This window comes from Chrysochloris asiatica, unplaced genomic scaffold (genome assembly GCF_000296735.1).
Source record: "Chrysochloris asiatica unplaced genomic scaffold, ChrAsi1.0 scaffold00009, whole genome shotgun sequence".
In the NCBI taxonomy this organism is placed as follows: domain Eukaryota; kingdom Metazoa; phylum Chordata; class Mammalia; order Afrosoricida; family Chrysochloridae; genus Chrysochloris; species Chrysochloris asiatica.
Window position 1 is genome coordinate 8,472,770 of NW_006408527.1, and position 27,764 is coordinate 8,500,533.

Below are 27,764 nucleotides of genomic sequence, written 5' to 3' on the forward strand. Positions count from 1 at the left end.
CTTGTATATCAAAGTATAATTCCTGGTGATTGCTATAAAAGGAACAAACCTGGTGATATGATCGAGAATTTGGCTTGTGGAGAATTTAGCTCTGACTGGGTGGTCAGGGAGATGGCATTTCTACTGAGATCCGAAGGTTGAGAAGAAACTGTCCATGTAGAGGGTGTGGGCAGAACTGTCTGAGCTAACAATTTTGGTGTTTTTGCAGAATTGAAAGAAAGCTACTTTGGAGAGTATGGTCAGTCAGAGGATGAAGGGAAAGGGCTAGTAGGTCACAGCAAGAATATAGCTCTTATTTGAAGCTCAGTGTAAAGAGCTGGAGAGTTTTGATCAGGAAAGTGACATGATCTAATACATAGTGTTATGTTGTTGTTAAGGACTGTTGAGTCAGTTCAGAGTTACAATGACCCCGTATAGGGTTTTCAAGGAATGCCTGGAGGGTTTGAACCTCCGACCTGTGGTTAGCAGTCCAGTGCTTATCCTACAGTGCCACATCAGGACATAATTGCTGTATGACAAGAATTTGAAATATGCTGTTGTTAGTGCCGTCATTTCTGACTTTTTTTTTTTTTTTTGTAAGTGCTGTTGAGTCGGTTCCAACTCATGGTGACTCTGTATAGATAGAGTTTCTGAGGAGCACCTGGTGAGTTTGAATAGCCAGCCTTGCAATTCAAACCGACTTTGTGGCCCAGTGCTTATCCTACAGTGCCATACCAGGACTTACTTACTACTTGTCTGTCATTTCTTGTCTCACAATTTTAATGCTATTATCTGCTGCCTCTTCCAATTTGTTGTTTAGGGTTTCTTGCTTTTTTTTTTTTTTTTTTTAAAAAGCTGATTTTTTAAAAAAAAGGAGTTATAAGGTACTCCAGCTTGGTGGGTTTGAATTGTCAACCCCTTCAATCTTGAATAACTGGCCATTCCACGGTGCGTGTACCTTATTAATGTTGTTGTCTTCCTGTATGCCTGTGGGCTGCTTGACTGAAAATTAAGCCACTCCAGACCTGAAGGATGATCAGAGGCCATAGTCTCAGGTTTCTCCTGTCTCTTTCTGACCAGTAAACTTGGTCTTTTTAAAAATAATTTTTAGTTTTATTCCACATTTTCTGCCACTCTCACTGGCCCTTTCTATTGTGATTCCGTTCAGAGAGGCTGATAGTGGTAGCTGGGCACCATCTAGTTCTGGTCTTAGTGGTGATTAAGATTCACCTGCTCCATTGGTCTAGTGGACTAGTTGATTCCAAACATCTTCAATAGAAGCCCAATGCTTAACCCACTACACCACCAGGCTTCTTCACTGATAGCATCGCAGGGGAAAGAGGACCTCAGTGCCATGTACAACATATGTGAAGAGGTGACAGTTGGAGGTTGATAGTCATCTCTCCTCCTGCATCAGGCTCCCTTGAAGGGAGATCTGAGTGGTGTACCGTTATGATACCATGCCAGAAGAGCATGGCATTAAGAAAGTGCTTCAAGAAGGAAGAAATAAAAAACATGTCAAATGCTTCTGAGTGGACGAGGTAGATAAGGGTGGAAGAATCCACTGAATTTTTCAATATTGAGATTATTGATGGCCTTGAAAACAACTATTTCATTGGGGAGTGGAGGCAGTAGTGAGATTGGGGTGTGTTGAAGGTGATTGTTGTTGTTGTTAAGCACCATTAAGTCAGTCTTGACTTATAGCAACTCTGTGTTGGGTTTCCAAGGAGCAGCTGGTGAGTTTGAACCACCAGCCTTGTGGTTAGCAGTCCAGTGCTTATCCAGGAGACTCCAGGAGAGAAAATGGAGACATTGTGTATAAATTCGTTTAAACTGTTTGCTTATAAAGAAAAACAATAAAAGCTGTAGCAAGAGGGGGCAGTTGATTGATACCTAAAAATGCTGGTATGTTTCTTCCATGTCCAGTGAGGGGTTGATACGGTAAAAACAGAGGGATAATTAGGGGAGAGGCATTTAAAGTACTTGAGGAAGTAGGGGAAGGATCAGGCTTAGGGCACATGCAAAGAATTTGCCTTTGATAGGAGGAAGGCATTTGCTTATTGAAATAGGAAGAAGGCAGATGGATAGAGATGGAGGTCAATTTGTAGATATAGGACCATTGGGAGATGCAGGGACCACTCTGTGGTTCTATTATTTCAGTGATTCATAAGCCAAAGACATAAAGTAAGAGTGAAACATAGCAGAGAACAAGATTTAAGAACTTGGAGTAAGATATTATACTATCTCTCTTTTAAAAACTTTTTATTGTGAGTTGAGTGTAGATAATCAGTTTTATATCCAACAATTCATACCACTGATTACAATCCCTTCCAGTGCAGAAAGTTATCCTACTTCCTCCTTGTAGTTCCTATTTCCATTACACCCTCCTTCCCATCCCGTATCAACTTTGTCCATAGGTAAATATTGCCCTTTTGATCTTGAATGATTGACCATTCATTCCATGGTGAGCATATCAACAATAATTTGTTATCTCCCAATATACCTATCTACTGCTTGACTGAAAATTGGTGTGGTGCTGTGGATTAATGCGCTAGACTGCAAAGCCATTTGAACTGCAAGGTCAGCAGTTCAAGCTCACAAGCTGCTCCTCTGAAACCCTATACATGGTCACTATAGGTCAGAATCGACTGAATGGCTCTTAACAACATAGACCTAAAGGATGGCTGAGGGCCACAGTCTCTTTCTGACCCATAAGGCTAGTCTTGTTTTTAAAAGTAATTTTGAGATTTATTCCATATTTTTTGCCACTCTATCCAGGACCTTCTATTGTGGTTCCTTCCAGAGAAGATGGTAGTGGTAGCTAGGCACCATCTCGTTCTTCTGGTCTCAGTGGTGACTGATGTTCAACTGCTCCGTTAGTCTATTGGACTAGTTGATTCCAAGCATCTTCAATCTTCATCACTCTTCTTTCTTCCACACATGGAGAGACCAATAGTTGCACCTTAAACGGCTGCTCGTGAGCTTCCAAGATCCCAGATGCTACTCACCAAAGTAGGATGTAGAGCATTCTTTGTGAACTATGGTATGCTAATTGACCATGGTTTCCCCTGAGACTATGGTCCTCAGCCCTCAGGCCCAGGAACTCATTGTCTCAAGATGTTTGATAATATCTAAGAAGTTGGACCGCAACATTTTGTTCAAACTTACTAGCTGCTCCTCGGAAACCCTACACAGGGTTGCTATGAGTTGGAATTAACTCAGTGATGCTTAACAACAGCAACAACAAAATGCTCCACCACAGTCATAGGTGTGTTTACAGCAAAAGTAAATACCTATGGACAAATATCCTCTTTCAAATCCTTATATATTTGTGGGTATATTCCCACTCTTCCTCTCATACCAATTAAGCCTGTGTATCTGTTTGTGTATCTACCCTCAGAATACTGTTGTTACTGGGTTGTGTACATAAATCTATTTACCTCTATCCCCTTAACCCTTGTCTACCTCCCTGCGTTTTCACCTGTCCTTATCATTCTTCTGCCAACCTCCCTCTTCTTATGTATCGCCCTCCCTATAACCTGAGCTAGCATGTTTCTATTCTCTGAACAGTGAAGTGAATTACTCTCCCTTCTCTCCCACCCTTGGCAACCATCAAAGAATATTTCAATATGAAAAAAATTTTTTTTGAGTTTTTACAATAGTGGTTTGGTCTCATACAATACTTGTCCTTTTCACTCAGCGTGATGTCCTCCAGGTTTATCCATGTTATGAGGTGTTTTGCAGATTCATTGTTATTCTTCAACATTATTCTTCAATAGTATTCAATTGTGTGTATGTACCAAAATTTGTTTGTCCATTCTTCCATTGATGGGCATTTAGACTGTCTCTATCTTTTTGCAACAGTGAATAGTGCTGTGATGAACATCTGCGTGCATATATTTACTATGTCATGGTTCTTATTTCTTCTGGATAAATACCTAGTAGAAGCATTGATGGTTCATACCATAGTTCATTGCCATGTTTACCTGTGCTTTATTGACTATGCAAAGTCTTTTCGATTGTGTGGATCATAACAAGCTATGGATAACATTGTGAAGTATGAGTGTTCTGGAACACTTAATTGTGCTAATGAGGAATCTGCACCTGGACCAAGAGCCAGTTGTTCGAACAGAACATGGGAACACTGAATAGTTTCAAATTAAGAAAGGTGTGTGACAAGGTTATATTCTTTCACCATACTTATTCAACCTGTATGCTGAGCAAATAGTCCGAGAAGCTGGCTTCTATGAAGAAACACGTGGCATCAGAATTGGAGGAAGACTCATTAACAAACTGCGATTTGCAGATGATACAAGCTTGCTTGCTGAAAGTGAAGAGGACTTAAAACACTTACTAGTGAAGATCTAAGAGCACAGCCTTCAGTATGAATTACATCTCAATGTAAAGAAAACAAAAATCCTCACCACTGGAGCAGTAAACAACATTCTTATCAATGGAGAAAAGATTGAAGTTGTCAAGGACTTCATTCTTCTTGGATCAACTACCAACACTCACAGGAGCAGCAGTAAAGAAATCAAACGACATATTGCATTAGGTAGATCTGCTGCACAAGACCTTTTTAAAGTGTTGAAGACCAAAGATGTCAGCTTGAGGGCTAAAGTGCGCCTGACCCAAGCCATGGTATTTTACAATCACCGCATATGCATGAGAAAGCTGGACAGTGAATAAGGAAGACAGTGGAAGAATGGATGCTTTTGAGTTATGGTGTTGGAGGAGAATATTCAAAGTGCCATGGGCTGCCAAAAGACCAATAGATTTGTTTTGGAAGAAGTGCGTCCAGAGTGCTCCTTGGAGGCCAGGATGACCAAACTTCATCTCTCACACTTTGGACATATTGTCAGGAGGGACCAGTCATTGGAGAAGGATATCATGTTTGGTAAGGTTAAGGGTCAGAGAAAATGAGGAAGACCCCCAACAAGGTGGATTGGTCAAGTGACAGCATTGATGGACTCAGGCGTGGTAACAATAGTGAGGTTGACCCAGGATTGGGCTGTGTTTCATTCTGCTGTGCATAAGGTCACTATGAGTCGGTACCGACTCGATGGCACGTAACAATAACAACCATATTTCTATTTCCAAGTTTTTGAGGAAGTACCATACCTTTTCCCACAGTGGTTGCACCATTTTACAGTCCCACTAGCAGTGTAGGAGAGTCCCAGTCTCTCTACACCCTTGTCAACATTTGTTGTTTTCTGTTTTTGAACTTTGCTATTAATGCTTGTGTGAGATGATATCTCATTGTTGTTTTTATTTGCACCTCTCTAATGGCCAAATGATTACAGAACATTTCTCCATATGCTTGTTGGCTGCCTGAATGTTTTCTTTGGTGAAGTGTCTGTTCATGTCTTCTGCCCATTTTTAAATTGGGTTGTTTGTCTTTTTCTTATAGAGGTGTTGTAGTTTTCTATAAATTTTATATATCAATTCCTTGTCTAATATGTCATTACAAATATTTTTTCCCCCAGTCTGTGGACTCTCTTTTAATTCTTTGGCAAAATTTTTTGATGCACGTAAGTATTAGGAGGTTCCAGTCATCATATATGAAACAACCAAGATATGAAATGACCTATTGTATTAAGCAAATCTGCTGCACAAGACTTCTTTAAAGTGTTCAAGAGCAAAAAAATTAGTGAGAACTAAGATGTGCCTGGTCCAATCGATGGTATTTTTAGGAACCTCATATGCACGTGAAAGTTGAACAATGAATAAGGAAGACTGTAGCAGAATTGATGTATTTCCGGTGTTGGAGATGAATATTGAAGGTACCAAGACTACCAGAAGAATAAACAGGTCTATTCTGGAAGAAGTACAGCCAGATGATTACTTAGAAGCCAGGATGCTGAGACTTTATCTCTCACTCTTTGAACATGTTATCAGGAGGGATCAGTCCTTGGGAAGACATCATCGTTGGTAAAGTGGAGGGTCCTCAGAAAGGTGGAGGACCCCCAGCCAGATGGATTGGCACAGTGATAGCAGCAATAGGCTCAAGCATAACACTTGTGAGGATTGCTCAGGACCGGGAAGTATTTCCTTCTGTTGTGCATAGGGTTGATTTGAGTCAGAATTGACTCAACACACCTAACAACCACATAGCACCTCATCTATTTTCTCTTCTAGCTTTTGTTTTCAGTTATGTTTGTCAGTGTGTTTATGCCCTGTATTAGAGCCCCTGTTTATCCCTATTTTTTCATTAATGATCTTTATAGTTCTAGGTTTTACATTTATGTCTTTAATCTACATTGAGTTTGTTTTTATATATGATGTGAAATATGGGTCTTGCTTCATTTTTCTGCAAATGGATTTCTAGTTTTGCCGGCACCATTTATTGAAGAGACTGTCTCTTCCCTGATATTATGATCTCTAACCATTTTCAGCAAAAATTGCTTTGCATGGTAATATTCACTTAACACTGAAGAGCTTTGGGGTAAATACAGTTGGTCCTACTTCTTAATCTCACTAGGTGTGGTTTGGGGATTGGAGAAGTTACTCTAAGGAGAGACAGGCTTTCACCAAATGTGACTGGTTCGGGATTAATTTGGAAACCTTGGAGCAGATCCATAGTTGGAGATGGTGCCTTCCACCAGAAGCTGGTTTCCTAAGATGACAGGATGTCATATTGCCATCATTCAGAGGCCCTAGACAAAAGCTGTAGTTTACCAGGCATCAGTAGATAATAGGGGAAAAAACAACTTTGGACTAGAGAACTAGACATGAGTTTAAGGTTTTGTTTTGTCAGATGTAATATAACTCTGAATCAACCATCTATTTTCTCAGTCTCTAAATGAAGTAGATTACCAGCCTTTTCATCTCATGAGATTGAAGTGAGATGTGATGAAATATACCAATATATGATGAACAGCTAGCCAAGCTGTACAAATGGAATAGTGAAATGACCCAGGGCTTGGAGCTGGAAGACTGGCTTCTATTCTCAGATTTTCTGCTTACTCACCCCTTGTCTGACTTGGGGTGAGTCACTCACCTCTCTAAGTCATCATTTTCTCATCTGTAGGACTACCCCCTGCCCAAGTATGATTAAAAGATTAAAAAATATGATAGAGGGCTTTGTGTAACATTGCTAGAGGAATGAGAGATTAGTCAGACTGACTTTGCTGTTCTTCATGTAGGGAAAAACTCTAATTCTAGTTTCCTTCTCCAATCAGTCTTAAAGATGAACATTCTGTAGCCCCATCAATAATGACCAATAGTGAGCACTTCCTGTGGGCACAGACTGGACTTGATTATTGTAGGGGAGTGTTAGAGTGGGTATGGACTGCCATTGCATGAGGAGATGTGGTGCCTGCCTTTGGGGAGCTCCCAGACTGATGGGCAAATTGGCAGATGTAAGCAGTTCAAATTCACCAGCCACTCCTCGGAGACCCTATGCAGGGTTTATGAGTCAGAACTGATTTGATGGCACTTAACTACAACAACAAGCCCATTCTTAGCAAGTGTATTCTGAAGTTGCTGCCAGTTCTCTGCCTTTTGAAACTTTCTTATACATGACTGAGGAGCCATTGTGGTGCTGTAGGATAAGCACTGGATTGCTAACCACAAAGTCAATCATTCAAACCCACTAACTGCTTTTTTTTTTTTTTTTTTTTAATTTGTAGACTATACAAATTTGGCCTTATGTGAATCATCTGTAGCATTTAGCATAAAGACTTGGAAAGAAAATGTGTCGCATTTATCCCAATCAAATAAATGCAGATGCCCTATAGTTCAAGTGTAAAAGGTCCCATGCTAGAGTTGGAAAGAGAGAAACTGAACACAGGCCTTCAGTAGCTCCCCCTCCCTAGCCCAGTGATTCACTCAGTCCCTTTGAGCATGCATTGTAGAAATAGCGGCAGTAGAGTATGTAGTCAGCATTTGGGTGATAGGTGAAGATACCATGGACTCAGGCAAAGTATCAGAATGGGAAAACCCACTTAGAAAAATTAGAGATTTTAGCAAACTGTCACTGTAATGGTCATTTTTCTCTGAGAGGAATTTCTTCCTGAGGATTTATCACCAAGAACCCTGGAACCCAGGAGACTTGGATTTGCAGTCAACAGGCCACTGCTTATTTGTTGATTTTATTTTTGAGTCTTTGCTGAATCATTTTATCTCCCAGACTGTATCTTTTTTTTTTTTCTTTTTTTCTTTTTCAGTTTTTATTGTGAATGAGTGATAGTTTACAGGGGAGAACTGATGTTACATTCATCCTATTGTATTTCGTTTCATTGCAAGGAGTATAATCCCCTCCATGCATCATCATTCAACAGCATTTGCTTCCAATCCCTCTGTTTGTTTTTTTTTTATGTACACTGAGGCACTCAGGAATATATAACCATTCAACATTCAAACAACTAAAGGGTATACCCTGCACACCTGCCTCCCAGCCACCAGCACACAGCCCCTCTCCCTCCTTGAGTCTAGAGTCCCCAGCCGCTCCATCTCTTTATGTTACCATCTCTGCCTCCATCTCTGGCGTCACTGCTTCTCTGGATAGGGTCCCACACTCCGCACTTCTCCCTTGATGGTCCCAGGGACCTCTGCTCCTGGACTGCAAGATCAACCACTCCCCTCCTTTTGTTACAAAATGCCCAGACTGTAGCTTGCAAACAATAGACTAAATCCTTAATAACCTATATCCACCATTACCCGCTGTCTTTCCATTAGAGGAATGTCCAGGATCACATTCTCTGAGATGCTCATAAATCATCTACAGTCAGTTGATATTTTTTTAAATTAAACATTTTGAGATAATTTTAGACTCACGTACAGTTATAAGAAACAATATAGAGTGACCCTATGTACCCTCCATAATTTCTTATAATGGTAAGACTCTGCAAAACTATAGTACAATCCAACCAGGTGATGCAGTCAAGATAGGTAACTTTTTCATCATCAAAAGTGCCTTTTTATATCCGTACCCACGTCTCACCCATGCTCAAGCCCTGGCAACCACCAATCTGTTTTCCATTTCTAGAATTTTGTCATTTCACGAATGTTATGCAAATGGTTAAGATATGTAGCCTTATGGGATTGTTCCTCTCCCTCCCCAAAACTGTGAGGTGATTGGTTCAGCTTATTGTGTGTACCAACATTTGTACCTGTTGGTTGCTGAGTCGTATCCTGTGGTGTGGGTGTTCTACAGTTTGTTTAACCATTCATCCATTGAACGACGTCTGGGTTGTTTCTAGTTTGGGGTTATTATGATAAAGTTGCTATAAATACTCTTGTACAGGTTTTTGTATGAACATAAGTTTTTGTTTTTCTTGGATAAATGTCCAAGAATGCAATTGCCGTGACATATGGTAGTTGAACGTTCAATTGTTTAAGAAACTGCCAAACTTTTTTTCAGGTGGCTGTACCATTTTAGATTTATACTAGGTGTATAAAAGCGATAAAATTTATCCATCTCCTCGCCAGCATTTACAGTTATCCGTTATTTTTATTTTAGCTATTCTGTTCAGTGTGTAATGACACCTTACTGCAGTGTGCACTTCCCTAAAGATTAATGCTGTTGAACATCTTTTCATGTGCTTGTCAATTGTATATATTCTTGGGTGAAATGTCTCTTCATGCATTTGCACAATTAAAAATATATATTGATGTGTCATTGAAAATATACACATCAGAACATACACCGATTCAGTCGTTTCTGTATGGACAATCCAGTGACACTGATTGTGCAACTGTCCTCACATTCCTTTTTGGAATTGTTTCTTTCCCACTAATAACATCAACTCACTGCCCCCTAAGCTTCCTATCAAACCTTACAATTGGCTGTTGTCAATTTCATTCCATATAGATTATTCTCTAAAAGAACACAATGTTCAAGGCAGATTTTCTTTACTAATTAAGCTAAAATATTATTTGGTTTCAAGAAGACTTCAAGGGATAGGTTTGGTTTAAGAATCAAAGTTTAAAAATGATTTCATGGAAATATTTTCAAGGGTTCATCCAGAAGTCTGGGCTTTATGAGAATTTGAAATTCTGTTATACCCATGCCCTTTTGATCAGAATTCTTCTATAGAATATCTGATCAAAATGTCCCATGGATTATTATTTTTTAAACTGTTGAGTTTTGAGTGTTGTTTATATATTCTAGATATTAGTCCTTTGTCAGATATATACTTTTAATTTGAGAATATTTTCTTCCAGTCATAGCTTCTCTTTCATCTTATTAACAGAGCTTTTCTCAGAGCAAAAGTTTTCCACGTTTCCTTTGTGTAATGTGTTTTTGGTGTCAAGTCTAAGAGTATATTGCTTAGCCCTAGAGCTTGAAGAGTTTTTTCCCATACTTTCTCTTGAAAAGTTTTACTTCTTACATTTATATCTATGGTTAATTTTTAAAATTAATTTTGCATATGGTGTGAGATTTAGGTTGAGTGGGTGTTTTGGTTTAGTTTTGTTTTTGCCTGTAAGTGTCCACTTTTTCTAGCACTATTTGTTGAAAAGGCTATCTTTCCTCCACTGGATTGCTTCTGCACCATTGTAAAAATAATGTAAGCATTCTTTTGTAGGTCTATTTCTGGGTTCTCTATACTATTACAATGATGTATATGTTTAGTACAGTTGTCTTAAACCTATATACTAATAAAAAGCTTAATTACTGTAGCTATACACTGTCTTGAAATTGGCTAGACTGATTTTTTTCCCCCAATTTATTCCTCTTATTAAAAATTGTTTTAGCATGAATAGGCCTATCCTACACTGCTGGTGGGACTGTAAAATGGTACGACCACTATGGAAAATGGTGTGGTGCTTCCTCAAAAAGTTGGAACTAGAAATACTGTATGACCTGGCAATCTCTCTACTGGTATCTAACCACAAGAAATATGAGCCAGAACATGAATAGATATAAATACACAATCACAAGAAGATGGAGACAGCCTAAATGCCCATTAATAGAGGAATGGTTAAACAAATTTTGGTACATACACACAATGGAATACTATTCAACCTTAAAGAATAAGGAATCTGCAAAACACTTGGAGGACATTATGCTGAGTGAAATGAGTCAATCACAAAAGGACAAATATTGTATGAGACCTGGGTTGTAAAAAGTTAAGAGAAAGTATTCCTGATAAAAGAAGCATTCTATGTTGGTTATGGGGGTTGTTGTTGTTGTTGTTAAGTGCCGTGGAGTCGGTTCCGACTCATAGCGACCCTGTACAGGGTTTCCGAGGCTGGAAATCTTTACGGGAGCAGAACGCCTCATCTTTCTCCCGCGGAACAGCTGGTAGTTGGAGTGAATTATTCACAGATTAGAAAGTTAACATGGGTGACAGGACAGGCAATATACAACAAAAGGGAGGTTAGCAGAGGAAAGATGAAGGTAGCAGGAGTCACAGGGAGGAACGTAATAGTGAAAGTTGTTGTTGTTGTTAGGTGCCATCGTGTTGGTACTGACCCATAGCGACCTAATGCACAGCAGAACGAAACACTGCCCAATCCTGGGCCAACCTCACTACTGTTGCCATGCCTGAGTCCATCGATTCTGCCATTTGCACAGTCCATTTCATTGGGGGTCTTCCTCTTTTTCTCTGACTCTCCACCTTACCAAACATGATATCCTTTTCCAGTGACTGGTCCCTCCTGACAATATGTCTGAAGTATGAGAGATGAAGTTTGGCCATCTTGGCCTCCAAGGAGCACTCTGGTTGCACTTCTTCCAAAACGGATCTATTGGTTCTTTTGGCAGCCCATGGCACTTTCAATATTCTCCTCCAACATCATAACTCAGAAGCATCAATTCTTCTAAGGTCTTCCTTATTCACTGTCCAGCTTTCGCATGCATATGAGGTGATTGAAAATACCATGGATTGGGTCAGGCGTACCTTAGTCAAGCTGACATCTTTGCTCTTCAATACTTTAAAAAGGTCTTGTGCAGCAGATTTGCCTAATGCAACATGTCATTTGATTTCTTGACTGCTGCTTCCGTGAGTGTTGATAGTTCATAAGTGAATACAGTTAAATACTGTTAACTGGCTATACATGGAGGGGATTGCAACCATGTAATGAAGCAAAGTATATGATATGTTGAATGTAAAAATGATGATCTGCTTTGTAAACCTTCACTCAATTCACAGCAAAAAGTTTTAAAACATGGTCTTAGCTATTATAGTAGTTATGTTTTGCTTTTACTATATAAAATTTGGAGTCCTGGTACAGCACTGTAGGATAAGCACTGGACCACAAGGTTGGGTTGAACCATAAGGTTGTCAGTTCAAATCCACCAGCCGTTCCTCAGAAACTCTATACAGGGTAATTTTGAGTCAGAACTGACTTAACAACACTTAACAACAGCATAAAATTTTAGAATAATATTGTACATATCTATAAAACTTTTCCTAGGATTTTAATAGCTATTGCACTAAACCTATATATTAATTTAGAGTGAATTTACATCTCTAGTTTGTTGTTGAATTTTCTAATTTATAAACATGGTAAATCACGATTTTTTTTTTAATCTTTTCCATCAGCATTTGGTTGTTTACAGCATGTAAGTCTTATACATGGTTTGTTAGATTTATACCTAAATTTGTTTAAAAGATATTGCAAATTGTACTATACAATTTTGTGTTCATTGTGCTGGTGGCAGTGTGCCGTGAAGTCGATTTTGACTCATAGCAACCCTGCATAGGGTTTCCTAGGCTATAAAATCTATAGGGGATCAGAAAGCCTCATCTTTCTACCCTGGAACAGCTGGTAGTTTCCAACTGTTGAATTTGAGGTTATCAGCCTGACTCATAGCCACTATGCTACCAGAGCTCCTTTATGTTCATTGTGATATATAAAAATACAATGATTTTTCATGTTTATCTTGTATTGTGTAAATTTACTTAATTAGTTTAGAACTTTAAAAAAACAATTTTTGGTGGATTCCTTGGAATGGTCTATGTGTACCATGAAGTCATTTACACATGTTCTCATATTGTTGTTATTAAGCACCTTCCATTTGGTTCTGACTCATAGTGACCCTGCATAGTGTTTCGGAGGCTGTAAATCTTTACAGTAAGGAGCAGACAGCCTTAGCTTTCTCCTGTGGGACCCTCACTGTGCTTTATCCTCACTAGTATTCTTCCTCTTCCTGAAAATATCAAGTTGGTTCTACCTCAGGGTCATTGTCAGTTCTGCACACTACCAAGGATACTTTACTCACAGAGTTGTGAATGACTGATTCCTTCATATCTTTCAGGCGTCATTCCCAACACTTCCACTCTACTACTCCTCAAATCACTTTCTATCATATCTCATACTTAGCTCTAACTACTATTTGAAATTCTTTTGGTTATGTGGATTATGTACTAGACTGTGTTCCATGAGAGCAGGAATTTAGCTGTTTGCTTCACTGCTGTATGGATGCCCGGTTCCTAGAACAGTTCCTGGCAAAAGCAATATGTATTTGTTAAGTGAACTTGCTTAACTCTCTTGAGCCTCGGTTTCTTACTTGTAACATAGTATAATAATTGGCTAATAAAGCAAGATTGTGTTTGTAATTAAGTGAGATAATGAATGTATGTGAAGCATTAATGCAGTGTTTGGCTCACAGTAAATCAATAATAATTTGTTGTTGATTCATTATGAATAGTTCTATTATATAAATGTTCGTATTACAACCAACATGCTCCTTAGAAGCAAGGATGAGGAGACTCTGGATCTCTTGCTTTGGGCATTTAATCAGAATATACTAGACTCTAGAAAAGGAGCTCCTGTTTGGTAGAGGGTTAGCAACAGTGAAGGAAACCCTCAATGAGATGGACTGGTAAAATAATCACAATGATGGACTCAAATATGCCAACGATCATGAAGATGGTATAGGACTAGGCAATGTTTTGATACATAAGGTCGTCATGAGTAGAGTGATGACAACTAACAATATTCACTTCCATTCTTCCATACTACTCTAGTACTTGTTCTTAGACTTCATGATCCATCCAGAATGTCATAAGTTTTTGCTAATGACAGATACCTACTGCTCAGATGCTTGTGAGTAAATCCTAACTTATTTTCATCTTTACCATGTGTTTCCATACAGGTCTTGCAGCTGGGCTCTGACATCCTTCCCCAATACAAGCAAGAGGCACCAAAGACTCCTCCTCACATCATCTTGCATTACTGTGTTTTTAAGACCACGTGGGATTGGATCATCTTGATCTTAACCTTCTACACAGCCATCTTGGTCCCTTACAATGTTTCCTTTAAAACCAGACAGAACAATGTGGCCTGGCTGGTTGTGGATAGTATCGTAGATGTCATCTTCTTGGTGGACATTGTGCTGAATTTTCATACCACGTTTGTTGGACCAGCTGGGGAAGTGATTTCTGACCCCAAACTCATCCGCATGAACTACTTGAAGACGTGGTTTGTGATTGACCTTCTGTCCTGTTTGCCGTACGATGTCATCAACGCATTTGAGAACGTGGATGAGGTTAGTGCCTTTATGGGTGACCCAGGGAAGATTGGTTTTGCTGATCAGATTCCACCACCACTGGAGGGGAGAGAGAGTCAGGTACATCCCTCAAATCTCAGAACTTGTTGTTATGTCTTTAAAGCTGAATTACTAAATGTGGATGGGTGGTCAACAGAAGACTGATTAAATGGGTCATAACTTGCATGCCTGATGTGGAGAGGAGAAGTAGCATGCTCTTCTTATCCTTTGGAACCTCTGGAGTTTCAGAGGCAATGCATGTTAGTGACTAGATGTGGAAGGGTTAAGTGAATCGGGGATCTGTGTGGTATAAGCCACTGTCTCGGGGTGGTGGGGTGTGGAATGGGCATGCACTGCCACTGCAGTGGTGAATTTTTCACTTAGAATAAAATTGAAGAATGGGTGCATATCGATTATTGATTTTCTAATTATGGAGTCATTTCAGTCATCTGTTGCTGCCCTTTGGCTGTTCTATAGCTACCTTATCCCTGGCAATAAGAATGTCATTTATCCCTGAATTTGCTTTTTTCTTTTTTGTAAATGAGTGTGTGTTTTTTGTTGTTGTTGTTGAAATGAATTTTTGAGATGACCAGCGGCTTTCAGTTTTCCATTGTCTTCCTTGTCTGGATTTGCTGAGGTAGTCAGGTGCCTTTTGTAGTAACAAGGACTAGTGATTTATCATTGAATTGTCAATTCTGAGGGCAATGCAGGGAATAAAAGGAAGATAAATGCCTGGAATTAGGACATGTGCTGGAGTCCTGACAAGTCCAAGCAGCCATTATTTGGATGGGTGCCTAGGACATGTTGCAACAGGATAGAGCCATTGGGATTGTTAAAGTAATTTTCGTCTTTCACAACACAAGGATGTCAAGTCATCGCAAAGGAAATTGTCAGATTCTTATCTAGTTAAGTGATCTATGGGAATTGCTCTTCCTTTATCTTATTCCTAGTTGACACCCCAGATAGATCAAGATAAGGCAGTTCATCTAATAAATCTTCAGCCTCCTTCAGCAGTAGGTCTCACTGCTTCAGATTTGGGGGTCCAAGATATCAGAGTATGGCTGGGCCATTATCTTGGGGGTTATCCAGGAACCTGTGTGGAGGCTGACTTGATTCAAGACATAACTCTCAGGGTTAAAGGGCTAGTGGACTCAGCCTTGAGGTGGTTGGAAGAACAATCTGCTCCCTGCCAAGAAAACAAGACCTGGCAATGATTTCATGTCTCATTGGTGGCATAATGATGCTGTGCTATTTTCTGATCAGTATCAGTGGGCGAGGACATCAGCCCCTTCCTTTGAGAGTACTGATTTACCTACCACTTCTGTGTTTAGTGAAGAACTGAAGGAGAGACGTGGATGTTTAGATGCCCTAGACTTGGAACAACCCCTACTTAAACTATGTACTATGTTTCAGTACACTTTAAAATCCTTGGCACTAATTCTCTGGGTGGCTTGTGTTGATTTTGTAGGGGAATTAAATGAGTTGAGATTGATCATATACAAAAGCAGAATCATCCCTAAAGTGAATGTTAAAATTCATATATGTGAATTTTAGTACAAGTTGGAAATGATAGTTTTCTCTGTGAGCACATTTCTAGAAAATGTTATGTTAGTTATTGAGGAAAATATAGTCATTTTGGCTTAGGAAATTTAAATGTATTTCTCAACCTGAAAGAGGTTCTTAAACACATAGGGAAAATTGAATTTAACTTTAAAAAGACACTTGTATTTTTAAAATAAATCACTTTATAGTTAGAGCAATAACACAGAAATTTTGAAGATAAATGAAACACTTCAGCTTCTGTAGATTCTTATTAACAATGGACAGATCTATTAAAAATCGGTAGATCTATGTCTTGGTGTGGTGTTGTGGGTTAATTTGCTGAACTGCAAAATCAGTTTGAACCACATGGTCAGCAGATCAAGCTCACCAACCACTCCTCGGAAACCCTGTACAGGGTTGCTATGGGTCGGAACTGACTCAGCATCACTTAACAACAACAACAGTATAAACATATATGAGTCCTGGTGAGCTACTCAGGATAAGCACTGGACTGCTAACCACATGGTTGGCTGTTCAAACCCACTGGCCGCTCCTCGGGTGGTTATGAGTCAAAACTAACTTGGGCACTTAACAACAATAATGTCAGCATGTGTCAATGTGTGAAGATTACCTGTCATTGAGCAGAACGGGGAGTTACTCCTAAGGTGCCGTATATATGGGACTGGAATGTTTTTGCTAATTTTGAGTGATTTTTAATCTAGTCGTACACTAGGTTGTAGGTGGGAGTTAGATGCTAGTTTTCTAGTTGGTAAAAAATTGAGTTTCTAAGCTTTTACTATCACCTTTTGATCATAAATAATAACTACTAAGGGGCTTTAATTACAATTTGCTTTCATAAAGATTTGATTTTTGATTTAATAATACCTTTTAAAGAGTCCATGGAATCCTGATATGACCATTTTGGATAAGCACTGGACTGTGAACCAAAAGGTGGTTCAAACCCACTAGCTGCTCCTTGGAATCCCTATCTATACAAGGTAGCTCTGAGTCAGAATTCTGAGTCAGAATCAACTTGACGGCACATAACAACAACAAGGAATCCATGGGTAGTATAAATGATTAATGCACCCAGCTACTAACTGAAGTATTGATGGTTCTAGCCCACCCAGAGACTCCTTGTAAGAAAGCCACGAGAATCTACTTGCAAAAACTCAGCGATTCTACTCTGACACACATAGGACCAACACTCATTGAAACAGATGGCAACTTAAAAAACAACAAAAATCCCTTTAAAAGCTTTGGCTGACGCTCGAAATAATGCACTTTCTTAGCAGTGTGGTAATGTGGAGATAGAACAATGTGAGGAAGTGGAAGGTTTGACATCTAGGCTTCTTTTTATTATGAAGACAGTCAGAACCCTTGTGCATTTAGCATTTCTAGTCCACGGTTTTCCTATTTACATCTGGGGAAAATATTATCTTACTTGTCTGAAGGTACACCATTTAGGCAGTGAATAATTTGAGGTCCCTAAGGAGCTCTGGCGCTCTGGTGTAGTGCTGTGGGTTAATGTGCTGGACTGCTAAATCAGTTTGAACCACAAGGGCAGCGATTCAAGCTCAACAGCCACTCCTTGGAAACCCTATACAGGGTCGCTGTGAGTTAGAAATGACTTGACGGCACTTAACAACAACAAAATAGGACTCCTGGTGTGGTGCTGTGGTATAAAGCACTAGACAGCAAGGTCGGGTTGAACCACAAGGTCGGTAGTTCAGACTCATCAGCCACTCCTCAGAAACCCTATACAGGGTCACTATGAGTCAGAACTAACTCGATGGCACTTAACACCAACAACAGCAACCAGCTGCAAAGGCTAATGTTTGGTGAGTCTTCTAATATCTCATTTGCATTAGTGTCACATCCAGAAGCTGACTTAAAACCAAGAGACCCAGTATTCTGATGTCCTGCCTGGAGTAGAGGTAAAAGGAAGGTGTGGTGGAGTAGGGCACACTTAGCAGATAATAAGTAGATACACTGATGTTAGAGCCCATAGAGGTCATTTGGTTCAACGTTCCTAATTCACAAATAAAAATCTCAGAATGAAAAGAACTCACTGAAGAGTACTCAGCAAATCGTACCACACAGTAATAATGAGTTTTCTTGTCTTATGCTAGTCTACTCTTAATAGTGACAAATTTGATGAAATAGGAATTAAAGACTTGCTGAAGGACATGTTGATGTTGTTAAGTGCTGTCAAGTCAGTTCTGATTTGTAGCAACCCTGTAGAGGGTTTCTGAGGAGCTGCTGGTGGATTTGAACAGTTATGGTTAGCAGTCCAGTGCTTATCCTACAGTGCCACACCAGGACATAGTTGAGTCAAAAAGCTGATGTGAAAGTGGCTCACTCTTGGCTTTGCTGAGTGTGGTGGGGAAGTATATGGAGATGGGCAGCTGCATTTTCCCCAAGGCAACTCAGGGATGAGATAGTGGTTTAAGAGGCTGACCAGAAGAAGTACTTGTCGAGGGTCAGACCCAGCACAGTTTCCCAGGCACAGACTTTCTGTTAAAAAGTCGCCATTATTTGTGAGAACAAAGGACCGGTGGGATTAAAGGAGGTACAGGAAGCTATGAAGGGCACCCCTACCTGTAGAATCTGAATCGTTGTTAGCTGCCCTCGAGTTGACCCCATACACAATGGAATGAACTGCTGCCTGGCCTGGGGATGACTGTTGTACTCCATAGGCTAAGTTTTAGGAGTAGATCCCGCAGGCTATTCTTAGTCATTTTAGACTGAAAGCTCTGTTGACATCTATTCAACATTCCAGCAACATGCAGACTTCCGCCAGCAGATGGGTGTGGCTATGCATGAAAGACATTGGCTGGGAATTGAATCCAGATCTCCTAATTGGAAGGTGAGATTTCTACCACCTAGCCACTTGTTGTTGTTATGTGCTGTGGAGTCGTTCCGACCCATAGCGACCCTGTACCCATAGCGAGGCTGTAAATCTTTACGGGAGCAGAAAACTTCATCTTTCTCCCGCCGAACAGCTGGTAGTTTCGAACTGCTGACCTTGAGGTTCACAGCCCGATTCAAAACCACTACGCTCTCAGAGCTAAAACCTAGATTGTTGTTAAGCGCTGTCGAGTAGCTTCCAACTCTTAGGGCCCTGTACAGGGTTTCCAAGGAGCAGCTGGTGTGTTTGAAGTGCCGACCTTGTGGTTCACAGTCTAGTGCTTACCCTACAGTGCCATACCAGGAGTCCAAAACCTGGATTAAGCTGGGGCAAAATCTCCACAGAATTCTGAATTCTTTGAATTCTGATGAAGAATTCAAAGGGCTCACATCCACCACACCGTCTCTTTTACCCCATGTGGAACTGGTAATCTAAAGTTGTAGCTCCTTCTGATGGCTCAAGAACACTAGGTTCTCTGTGAGAATGTGGGGAGAAATAAGAAAGCTTTTATTCACTTCTCATAAAAAATATACACGGAACTCAGAGATGGGGACATGGAAAGAAAAAGCAGCTGAGGACTCTAGATTCTTGGGAAGTGAGGGTCTGAGAGCTGGTGGCCAGGAAGCAGATTTGCAGAATGTGCCCTTTGGTGGTGTAAATTATTATATATGCCTGAGTGTTTTTTTTTTTTTTTAAAAAAAAACAAAGAGCTAAAATGAATAGAGAGAAATACTGTTAACTGATGGTACATGGAGGGAATTATAATCATTGTAATGAAACAAAGCATATGATTTGTTGAATATAAAACTGATGATCTGCCCTGTAAACTTTTACTCAATTCACAACAAAAACTTAAAAAAAAAAAAAAAAAGAAAATTCACGGAACTGACTTCCATCTGGTGTTCTCCTACTTATGTAATGAACTGGGGGCTATTGAAGACCACCAAAGAAGAGGGGATTGGTGGTAGCTTTGCCATCTGTGTGTGTATTCATGTTGGAGGTGCAGGATTCTTTTTACTAACACTTTGTTGTGAATTGGGTTGAAGGTTTACAGAGTATACCATCAATTTTATGTTCACTTTGTTTCATCTCAATGATTGCAATCCCCACAATGTAACATCAAGTATCTCGCTTCCTCCCTCTATTTCCTGTTTCTCTTCCTTCTTCTTTTCCAATGCTTCTGAACTTTGTCCTTGGGTAAATGCTGTCCTTTGATCTTGAAGAGTTGACCATTCTACTTTGTGTGCACCTCATTGATGCTATTGTCCGCACTATGTGTTGTTGTTAAGTGCCATCAAGTCGATTCCGACCCATAGCAACCCTGTATAGGGTTTCCAAGGAGCAGCTGGTGAGTTTGAACCACCGACCTTGCAGTTCAAACAGCATTGCAGTGTGACACATTAACCTACAGTGCCACACCATGACTCTGTGTATACCTATATCCCTATCTATTATTTGGCTGAAATTTGAGCCACAAAGGTGAGTTCAGTTCCAGAGCTGAAGGGTAATCAAGGCCCAGTGTCTCAGGCTTCCACCAGTCTCCATCCACCAAATAAACCTAGTCTTTCTATGATTTTGAATTTTGTTCCACATTTTCTCCACTCTATTCAGGAGTTCTGGTAGCCCTGTAGGAGAAGCGCTGGACTGCTAACAACAAGGTCGGCAGTTCAAACTCACCAGCTGCACACCAAGATTTCTAGTCTGAGAAACTCTCTATAGGGTTGTTAGCAGTCAGAATCGACTCGATGACAATGAATTTGGGTTTTTGAGTATCCAGCACCTTCTAATGTGATCCTTTTCAGAGCAAGAGGTAGAGGATTCTTGCACTGGAAGATCTGAACCATACTGTTGACCTGGATTTGGTTTGTTCCACAGTATGCCTCTATTTTGGCTGATAATATGGAGCTTTTCCATCTTTGGAAAGATGTGTGCCAGGGTTGTTTTCTTTCACCATACTTATTCAATCTGTATGTTGAACAAATAATCTGAGAAGCTGGATTATATGAAGAAAAACGTGGCGTCAGGATTAGAGGAAGACTTATTGACCACCTGTAATATACAGATGATACAACCTTGCTTACTGAAAGCGAAGAGGACTTAAAATACTTATTGATGAAGATCAAAGAACACAGACTTCTCTATGTGTTCAACCTCAATGTAAAGAAAACAAAAATCCTCACTACTGGATCAATAAATAACAACCATAAAAATGGAGAGAAGACTGAAGTTGTCAGAGACTTCTGTTTGCTTCAGTCAACCATCAACATTCATGGAAGCAGCAGTCAAGAAATCAAATGACGTATAGCATTAGGCAGATCTGCTGCACAAGACCTCTTTAAAATGTTAAAGAGCAGAAATGTCAGTTTGAGGATTTAGGCACACCGGGCCCAAGCTGTCATATTTTCAATAACCTCATATGCATGAGAAAGCTGGAAAGTGAATAATGAAGACTGTAGAAGAATTGATGAAATTGAGTTATGGTGTTGGAGGAGAACATTAAAAGTGCCATAGACTGCCAAAAGAACAAACCAATCTATGTGTGAAGAAGTACAGCGAGAATGCTCCCTGGAAGCCAGGATGGTCAGACTTCGTCTCTCATACTTCGAACATTGTCAGGAGAGATCAGTTTCTGGAGAATGGTATCATGTTTGGTAAAATGGAGAGTTGGAGAAAAAGAGGAAGACCCCCAACAAGATGGATTGGCAGAGTGGCAGCAGCGATGGGCTCACACATAGTAATGATTGTGAGGTTGGCTCAGGACTGGACAATGTTTTGTTCTGTTGTGCATAGGGTCACTATAAGTCGGTATCAACTCAATGGCATGTAACAACAACAGCAGGCCTGGATCAGTAGTCCTGTTGTGCTGCTGTAGGATAAGCACTGGACTGCAAGGTCAGTTTGAACCTCAAGGTTGGCGGTTTGGATTCATCAGCTGTTCCTCGGAAACTCTGTACAGGTTTGCTGTGAGTTGGAATTGACTCAACTACACTTAACAATTTAATAAGGCTTGGATCAAGAAAGAACTGAGTTAAATTGGCAATGTCTTGTGAATTCAGCCCTGTGGATATAGCCCATCTCCATTATTTAAGCCACAAAAACAATCCATTTGGACTCAACTTGCTTCACTTATGTAGATGGTCTACATTTGCGTCATTCTCCAGTCTGTTGGTAATAATGTGTTTTGGAGGCTGTTGGGGATATGTTTGCACATTAGTTAAATGGTTAGAGGATAAAAGGTCTGGAAACTGACTGAATTAAGGCTTGGAATGGGTATGCCAAAGCAAGAGCCAAGAGAGTCTCTTTCAAACATTTAGTGGGTTATTGGCCTAGTGTACTTCATGGATTAAAGATGGAGCTATTATTCACAAACATTCACTTTCCTAAGACAGACTATTGCTTATTGCTATTGGAGTGTGTCAGTGCAGAGAGATTGGAGGCCATTGTGATATCTCCACGGACATAACTGTTTGTTTTCCTGACGCCTGAAGGAGGAGTTTATTCTTCTTTCTGCAGCCACCTGCCTCTGGCTTTGTAACCTCAGATAGCAGCATGCCAGCCATGGCCAGTGATACCACTGACATTTGCCAAGGACCCAGTCTCATAGGAGATGCTCTTCCTATTGATGAAAAGACAGCAGCCCTGACAGCAGCTTCCCCTTTATCTTAATGCTTTAACTTCCCACAGTCCTTTCACACAGATCTTGCTTATATTCAGGGCAGTAGTGAAGAATCTGCACTGAATGGTGAAAGGTGAGTTGTTACTAGTTGTGATGCTGCCATGAAGCTGGGTGACTTTATACCAGTCATTTCATCTTCCTGAACTTTATTCATCTCACCTGTGAGATGCGTTCATCCCACCTCTAAACTATGTCTCAAGGTGATTATTGTTCCTGTGTTGCTGGTAAGATGAAAGGGAACGACTATCTCTCTGCCTAATGGCAGTTGTTTTGAGGTAGCGACACTGGAACTCATTGACCTGTGCTTTCCCCCACAGATCATGCTGCTTCATTAGAGAATCTAGAGGCAGAATGACTGCGATGTGCCTTTCACTCCCAGGGGTCTCCTCTCACAGGGAGTCATTCCCTAACACCCAGGGTCCCTTACCTAGGGCAAGGGTGAGCGTGGGAGTGATTCAGGGTCTGGCTGCCCACCTGCTTCTCTCTCATTGGCATATAGATACTCAGCCCTTCTTTTGGGCTCACCAGTGCCAGCTCTTCCAGGCTTTTCTTATCATTGGTGTTGGTCACCCTGTTACTGATGGTTGCCAGTCTTTGTCTGTAGATTCTTTTAGGACAGATGGCTGCCAGTGCAACCTTCACACAGGTGACTTCTCTTTCCAGGGGACGTTGGTGGGAAGCTGTCAGCTGAGAATTCTGAGATTGACAAGAGCTGCTCTTTTCTTTCCTGAGGTCCCTGCAATGGCAGAGGGCAGGCAATCCCAGTGGCATGTAATAACAATTTTAAGAGATTCTAGTTCCAGTTGCCTTCAAGTCACTTCTGACTCCTGGTGACTCATGTGTGTCAGAGTGTTCTCAACAGTTGATTTTTCAAAAGTACATCCCTAGAACTTTCTTTTGAAGCACCTCTGGGTGGACTCAGACCCCCATCTTTTGTTAAATGTTTGTACCACCCAGAGATTCCTCAGTACTGAATACCTAAACCAAATCTCACTGCCTGCCAGTAATTCCAACTCATAGCAACCCCGTTTTGTTGTTGTTAAGTGCCGTCTAGTTGGTAGCAACTCTGTATAGGGTTTCCAAGGAGCGGCTGGCGAATTTGAACCACCAACCTTGCAGTTCAAACTAACCTTGTGGTCCAGCACTTTATCCTGCAGCACCACACCAGAGGTTTGATTTTAGCAGTGTTTTCAGTGCCACCACGGAAAGTCTCGTGAGGGCAGGACTTTGAGCATCCTTGTCATCTCTTTCTTCTGGGAAGAGAATTCAGCCTATAACTTTTTCTCTCTCTCCAACATTTCAATCTTCTTTCTTATGCTTGCAGTGTGTGAAGGGTTGTGGAGGTTCCATGCCACTAGATCAAATGATAGGTGTTGAATCTTACACAGACAATGAGATCAGGATTGTACTTGTGGTGTATGCACAGGCGTGGGGAGTGGAGGGAGCTGGGGACTTTTAACAGCAGGAAGTTGATCCCGAGTGGCTTCAGGAAGCAGTGATTTACTGTGAAACTGATATTCTAGAAGCTAAAAAAATGTAAAACTTAATAAGAATTTGAAGCAAAAGTCACTGTCTGTTCCCTTCCAGGCTCTCTGTGAACTCTCCACCACTTTTTCTTGGCTTCCTTTCTTGCTTGCTCCTTCTTTAAAGAAATCTTACTGATTTAGTCGATAGGTGATGGGATACAGTGAAGAGAGTCCCTGGCCTCAAGGAGCTGCCAGTCTGGTGAGGGTCACAGCTAACAGACAGTGCTGCTCCAGGGTGTTAGAGCAAACCAAAGGGCACTTAGCACTTAGTGAAGGAATCCATCCCAGAGAGCTTCCTGGAGGTGATGACTTGGGGTAGTCTAGCAAAGAGTAAGGAGGACCTTCCTGGAAGAGCAAAGAATATGAGCAAAGGGTGTGCTTTTCAGGGCAACCAAGGCATTCACTGTGTCTAAAGTAGGGAGTCGAGGGGATGAAGATGCTTACTAGGGAGTAAATTTTATTATCTGGACCAGAAGAAACTATTGAGATCATTTGATTTTTGTTTGTGAAGGGCGGCCAGGCATCAGGGGTGAGAAGGAGTTAGGTAATGATGTAAGTTCCCTCTTCCCTCCCAGTTCTGCACTTGGAGCTGAACCACTCCACTGAAACCATTCACACTCTCTTATCCTCTACCCCTTGGTCCTTGTGCCTGGTCAAAGGGCACTTTGAGTGGACTGATTTCTCTGCCTCATCTGGGCTGTGCCTGAGCGTTTGAATGTGGCAGGAGAATCCCACCACTGCACAATCCGGCCTTTGGTGCTGCTTGGAGTCCACACTGTGTTTCCTCAGGCACTCTCAAGAGGCAAGTGCTCATAGGACCCTAGGACCATCAAGGGAGAAGAGCATGAGGGGAATGCAGGACACTATCCAGAGAAGCAATCACCAGAGATGGAGGCAGAGATGAAGACATGGAGAGAGGGAGCAGATAAGGACTCCAGACTCATGGAAAGAGAAAGGCTGTGTGCTGGCAGCCAGGAGGCAGGCTTGCAGAATGTGCCCTTTGGTTGTTTACATGATGATACATTCCTAAGTGTTTTTGTGTACATCCCCCTCAAAAACAACAACAACGAAAGAGGGAATAGAAACATATATTGTTGAATGATGATGCATGGAGGAGATTGTAATCATTGCAATGAAACGATGAGTATAAAACCAATGTTCTCACATGTAAACTATCACTCAATTCACAATAAAAACTTTTTGAAAAAAAAATAAAAGGGCAATTGGGAGAACATTAAAAAAAAAAGGTGAGTGCTTTGAGTGTGTGTGTTAAAAAAACAAACAAAAAAACTTTTTTATTTATGGACATGCATTGGATTTCATAGAACCTTTTAAAAACAATTTCACAAAATGGTTTTTAATCTTTATAAATCTGAGAAGCCTTTAAAATTGTAGGTTGGGTGAAAGTTTAAGAGCAAATGAGTTTTTTATTTAGCATTTATACACACAAACAATTTTATACCTTTTCCTCTTCTCATGGTGTAAACAATTAAGCCCTAGGCTACTAACCAAAAAGTTAGTGGCTTGACCCATCTAGAGGTACCTCTGAAGAAATGCCTGGAGATCTACATCTGAAAGGTCACAGCCATGGACACAGTTCTACTCTGAAACACACGGGGTCATCATGAGTGGGAAATGACTCCATGGCAACAGATGACCTTTAAACTTCCAACTTTCTACCTTCCACTCAGTCGATCCTTTGGGTCTTATAGTCACTGACAAAAGAGGAGTAACAAGAAGAGAACTTCCACATATACCTACCACTAGTTCTACATTCTGCCTGCATCAACCCCATATGCTGTACCTCTCCTCCTCCTTGAGAAGATCATCAGTGTTAATCTGAGTGCTGAGTTCATTCTCTCTTACCTTCTCAAGGACATTCCTTCAAAAGTTGTTTCCATCTTTTCTGTATCATCAAATTTTGTTTCCTTATCCAGAAGCAACTCTGGTAACGTAGGAGCTCTGGTAGCATAGTGGTTACGAGTCCAGCTGCTAACCTCAAGGTCAGCGGTTCGAAACTGCCAACTGTTTCACAGGAGAAAGATGAGGCTTTCTACTCACATAAAAATTTGTAGCCTCAGAAACCCTATACAGGGTCACTATGAATTGTAATAAATTCAATGGCACACCACCACTCAGAAGCATAGTAATATATCCCACCTTGTAAAACTCCCTTGACACCTCCTTCCTACCCAGATTCTATCCCATTTTTTGCTCCTTTTTACTGGAAAAATACACATACACTGCAACAACAACAGCAAAATGCCTAGAAAGAGTTTTCCTGTACCCATTATCTCTATTTCTGCCCTTCTCTGTCTTTCTTGCACCTGTTCTAATCAGGTTTTCATCCTTGTCATTCAATTGAAACTGTAACTGGTCCATCAGGGATGCCAGGGATGCCCACATTGCCAAATCCAATGGTCACATCTCAGTCCTCATCATACTCCATTGTCAGCAGTATCAGCCATTCATTCATCTTGTACAGAATAAAATGCATATTCTCTTGGCATATTGCTGTTGTTAAGGGCTGTCGAGTCAGAAACCTGTATAGGGTTTCCAAGGAGCAGCTGGTGGGTTTGAACTGCCAACCTTGCAGTTCACAGTCCAGTGTTGATCCTATAGCACCACACTATATTCATTGACAGAAGGCATGCTAGTTTGCCTTTTTCTAACTTCAGAATACTTGCTGCCAGAACGATTCTTCCCCTAAATGTCTGCTTGTCTAGCTCCCTCACTTCCTTCAGATGTTTACTCAATGTTACCTGGTTAGAGTACCCTACTTAAAAATTGCAGCTGCTGACAATCTATAATCTCTTTACTCTGAAACATATCATATGTTCTTCATTGCTGTTGTCACTGCTTATCTCTCCTCAATACATTTTTGAAACTTAAAAAAACAAAATGTTGTTGTTGTTGTTGTCAGGTGCCATCGAGTCGGAACCGACTCATAGCGACCCATGCACAGCAGAACTTCACAATGTCCAATCCTGGGCCAACCTCACTACTGCTGCCACACTTGAGTCCATCAATGATGCCACCTGGCCAATCCATCTTGTTAGGGGTCTTCCTCTTTTTCTTTGACCCTCCACCTTACCCAGCATGACATCCTTCTCCAGTGACATATGAGACGAAGCTTAGCCATCTTGGCCTCCAAGGAGCACTCTGGCTGCACTTCTTCCAAATCAGATATCTTGGTTCTTTTGGCAGTCCATGGCACTTTCAGTATTCTCCTCCAACACCACAACTCAAAGGCATCAATTCTTCTATGATCTTCCTTATTCACTGTACAGCTTTTGCATCCATATGAAGTTATTGAAAATACCATGGCTTGGGTCAGGCGCATCTTAGTCCTCAAGCTGACATCTCTGCTCTTCAATACTTTAAAAAGTTCCTGTGCAGCAGATTTGACCAATGCGATACGTCGTCTGACCTCTTGACTGCTGCTTCCACGAGTGTTGGTAGTTGATCCAAGAAGAATGAAGTCTTTGACAACTTCAATCTTTTCTCCATTGATAAGAATGTTGTTTATTGGTCCATTGGTGAGGATTTTTGTTTTCTTGACATTGAGATGTAATCCATATCAAAGGCTGTGCTCTTTGATCTTCATAAGTAAATGTTTCAAGTCCTCTTCACTTTCAGCAAGCAAATACAACTCAGTGTGATATTATACATTTGTTGTTAAGTGCCATC

The 27,764-nt window shown here is 40.7% G+C and overlaps 1 protein-coding gene across 2 annotated transcripts in view; it reads left to right on the top strand.

The window, feature by feature from the left end:
- Positions 1–27,764, top strand: part of KCNH1 (potassium voltage-gated channel, subfamily H (eag-related), member 1) — a 676,883-nt gene that overhangs the window by 109,879 nt on the left and 539,240 nt on the right. Inside the window, exon 6 of one of the 2 annotated variants that reach the window (XM_006834037.1) lies at positions 14,027–14,419. In XM_006834037.1, coding sequence (XP_006834100.1) covers positions 14,027–14,419 — 393 coding nt within the window. Of the gene's footprint in view, positions 1–14,026; positions 14,501–27,764 lie in introns of both variants that reach the window. The other variant, XM_006834036.1, reaches the window with a different exon arrangement.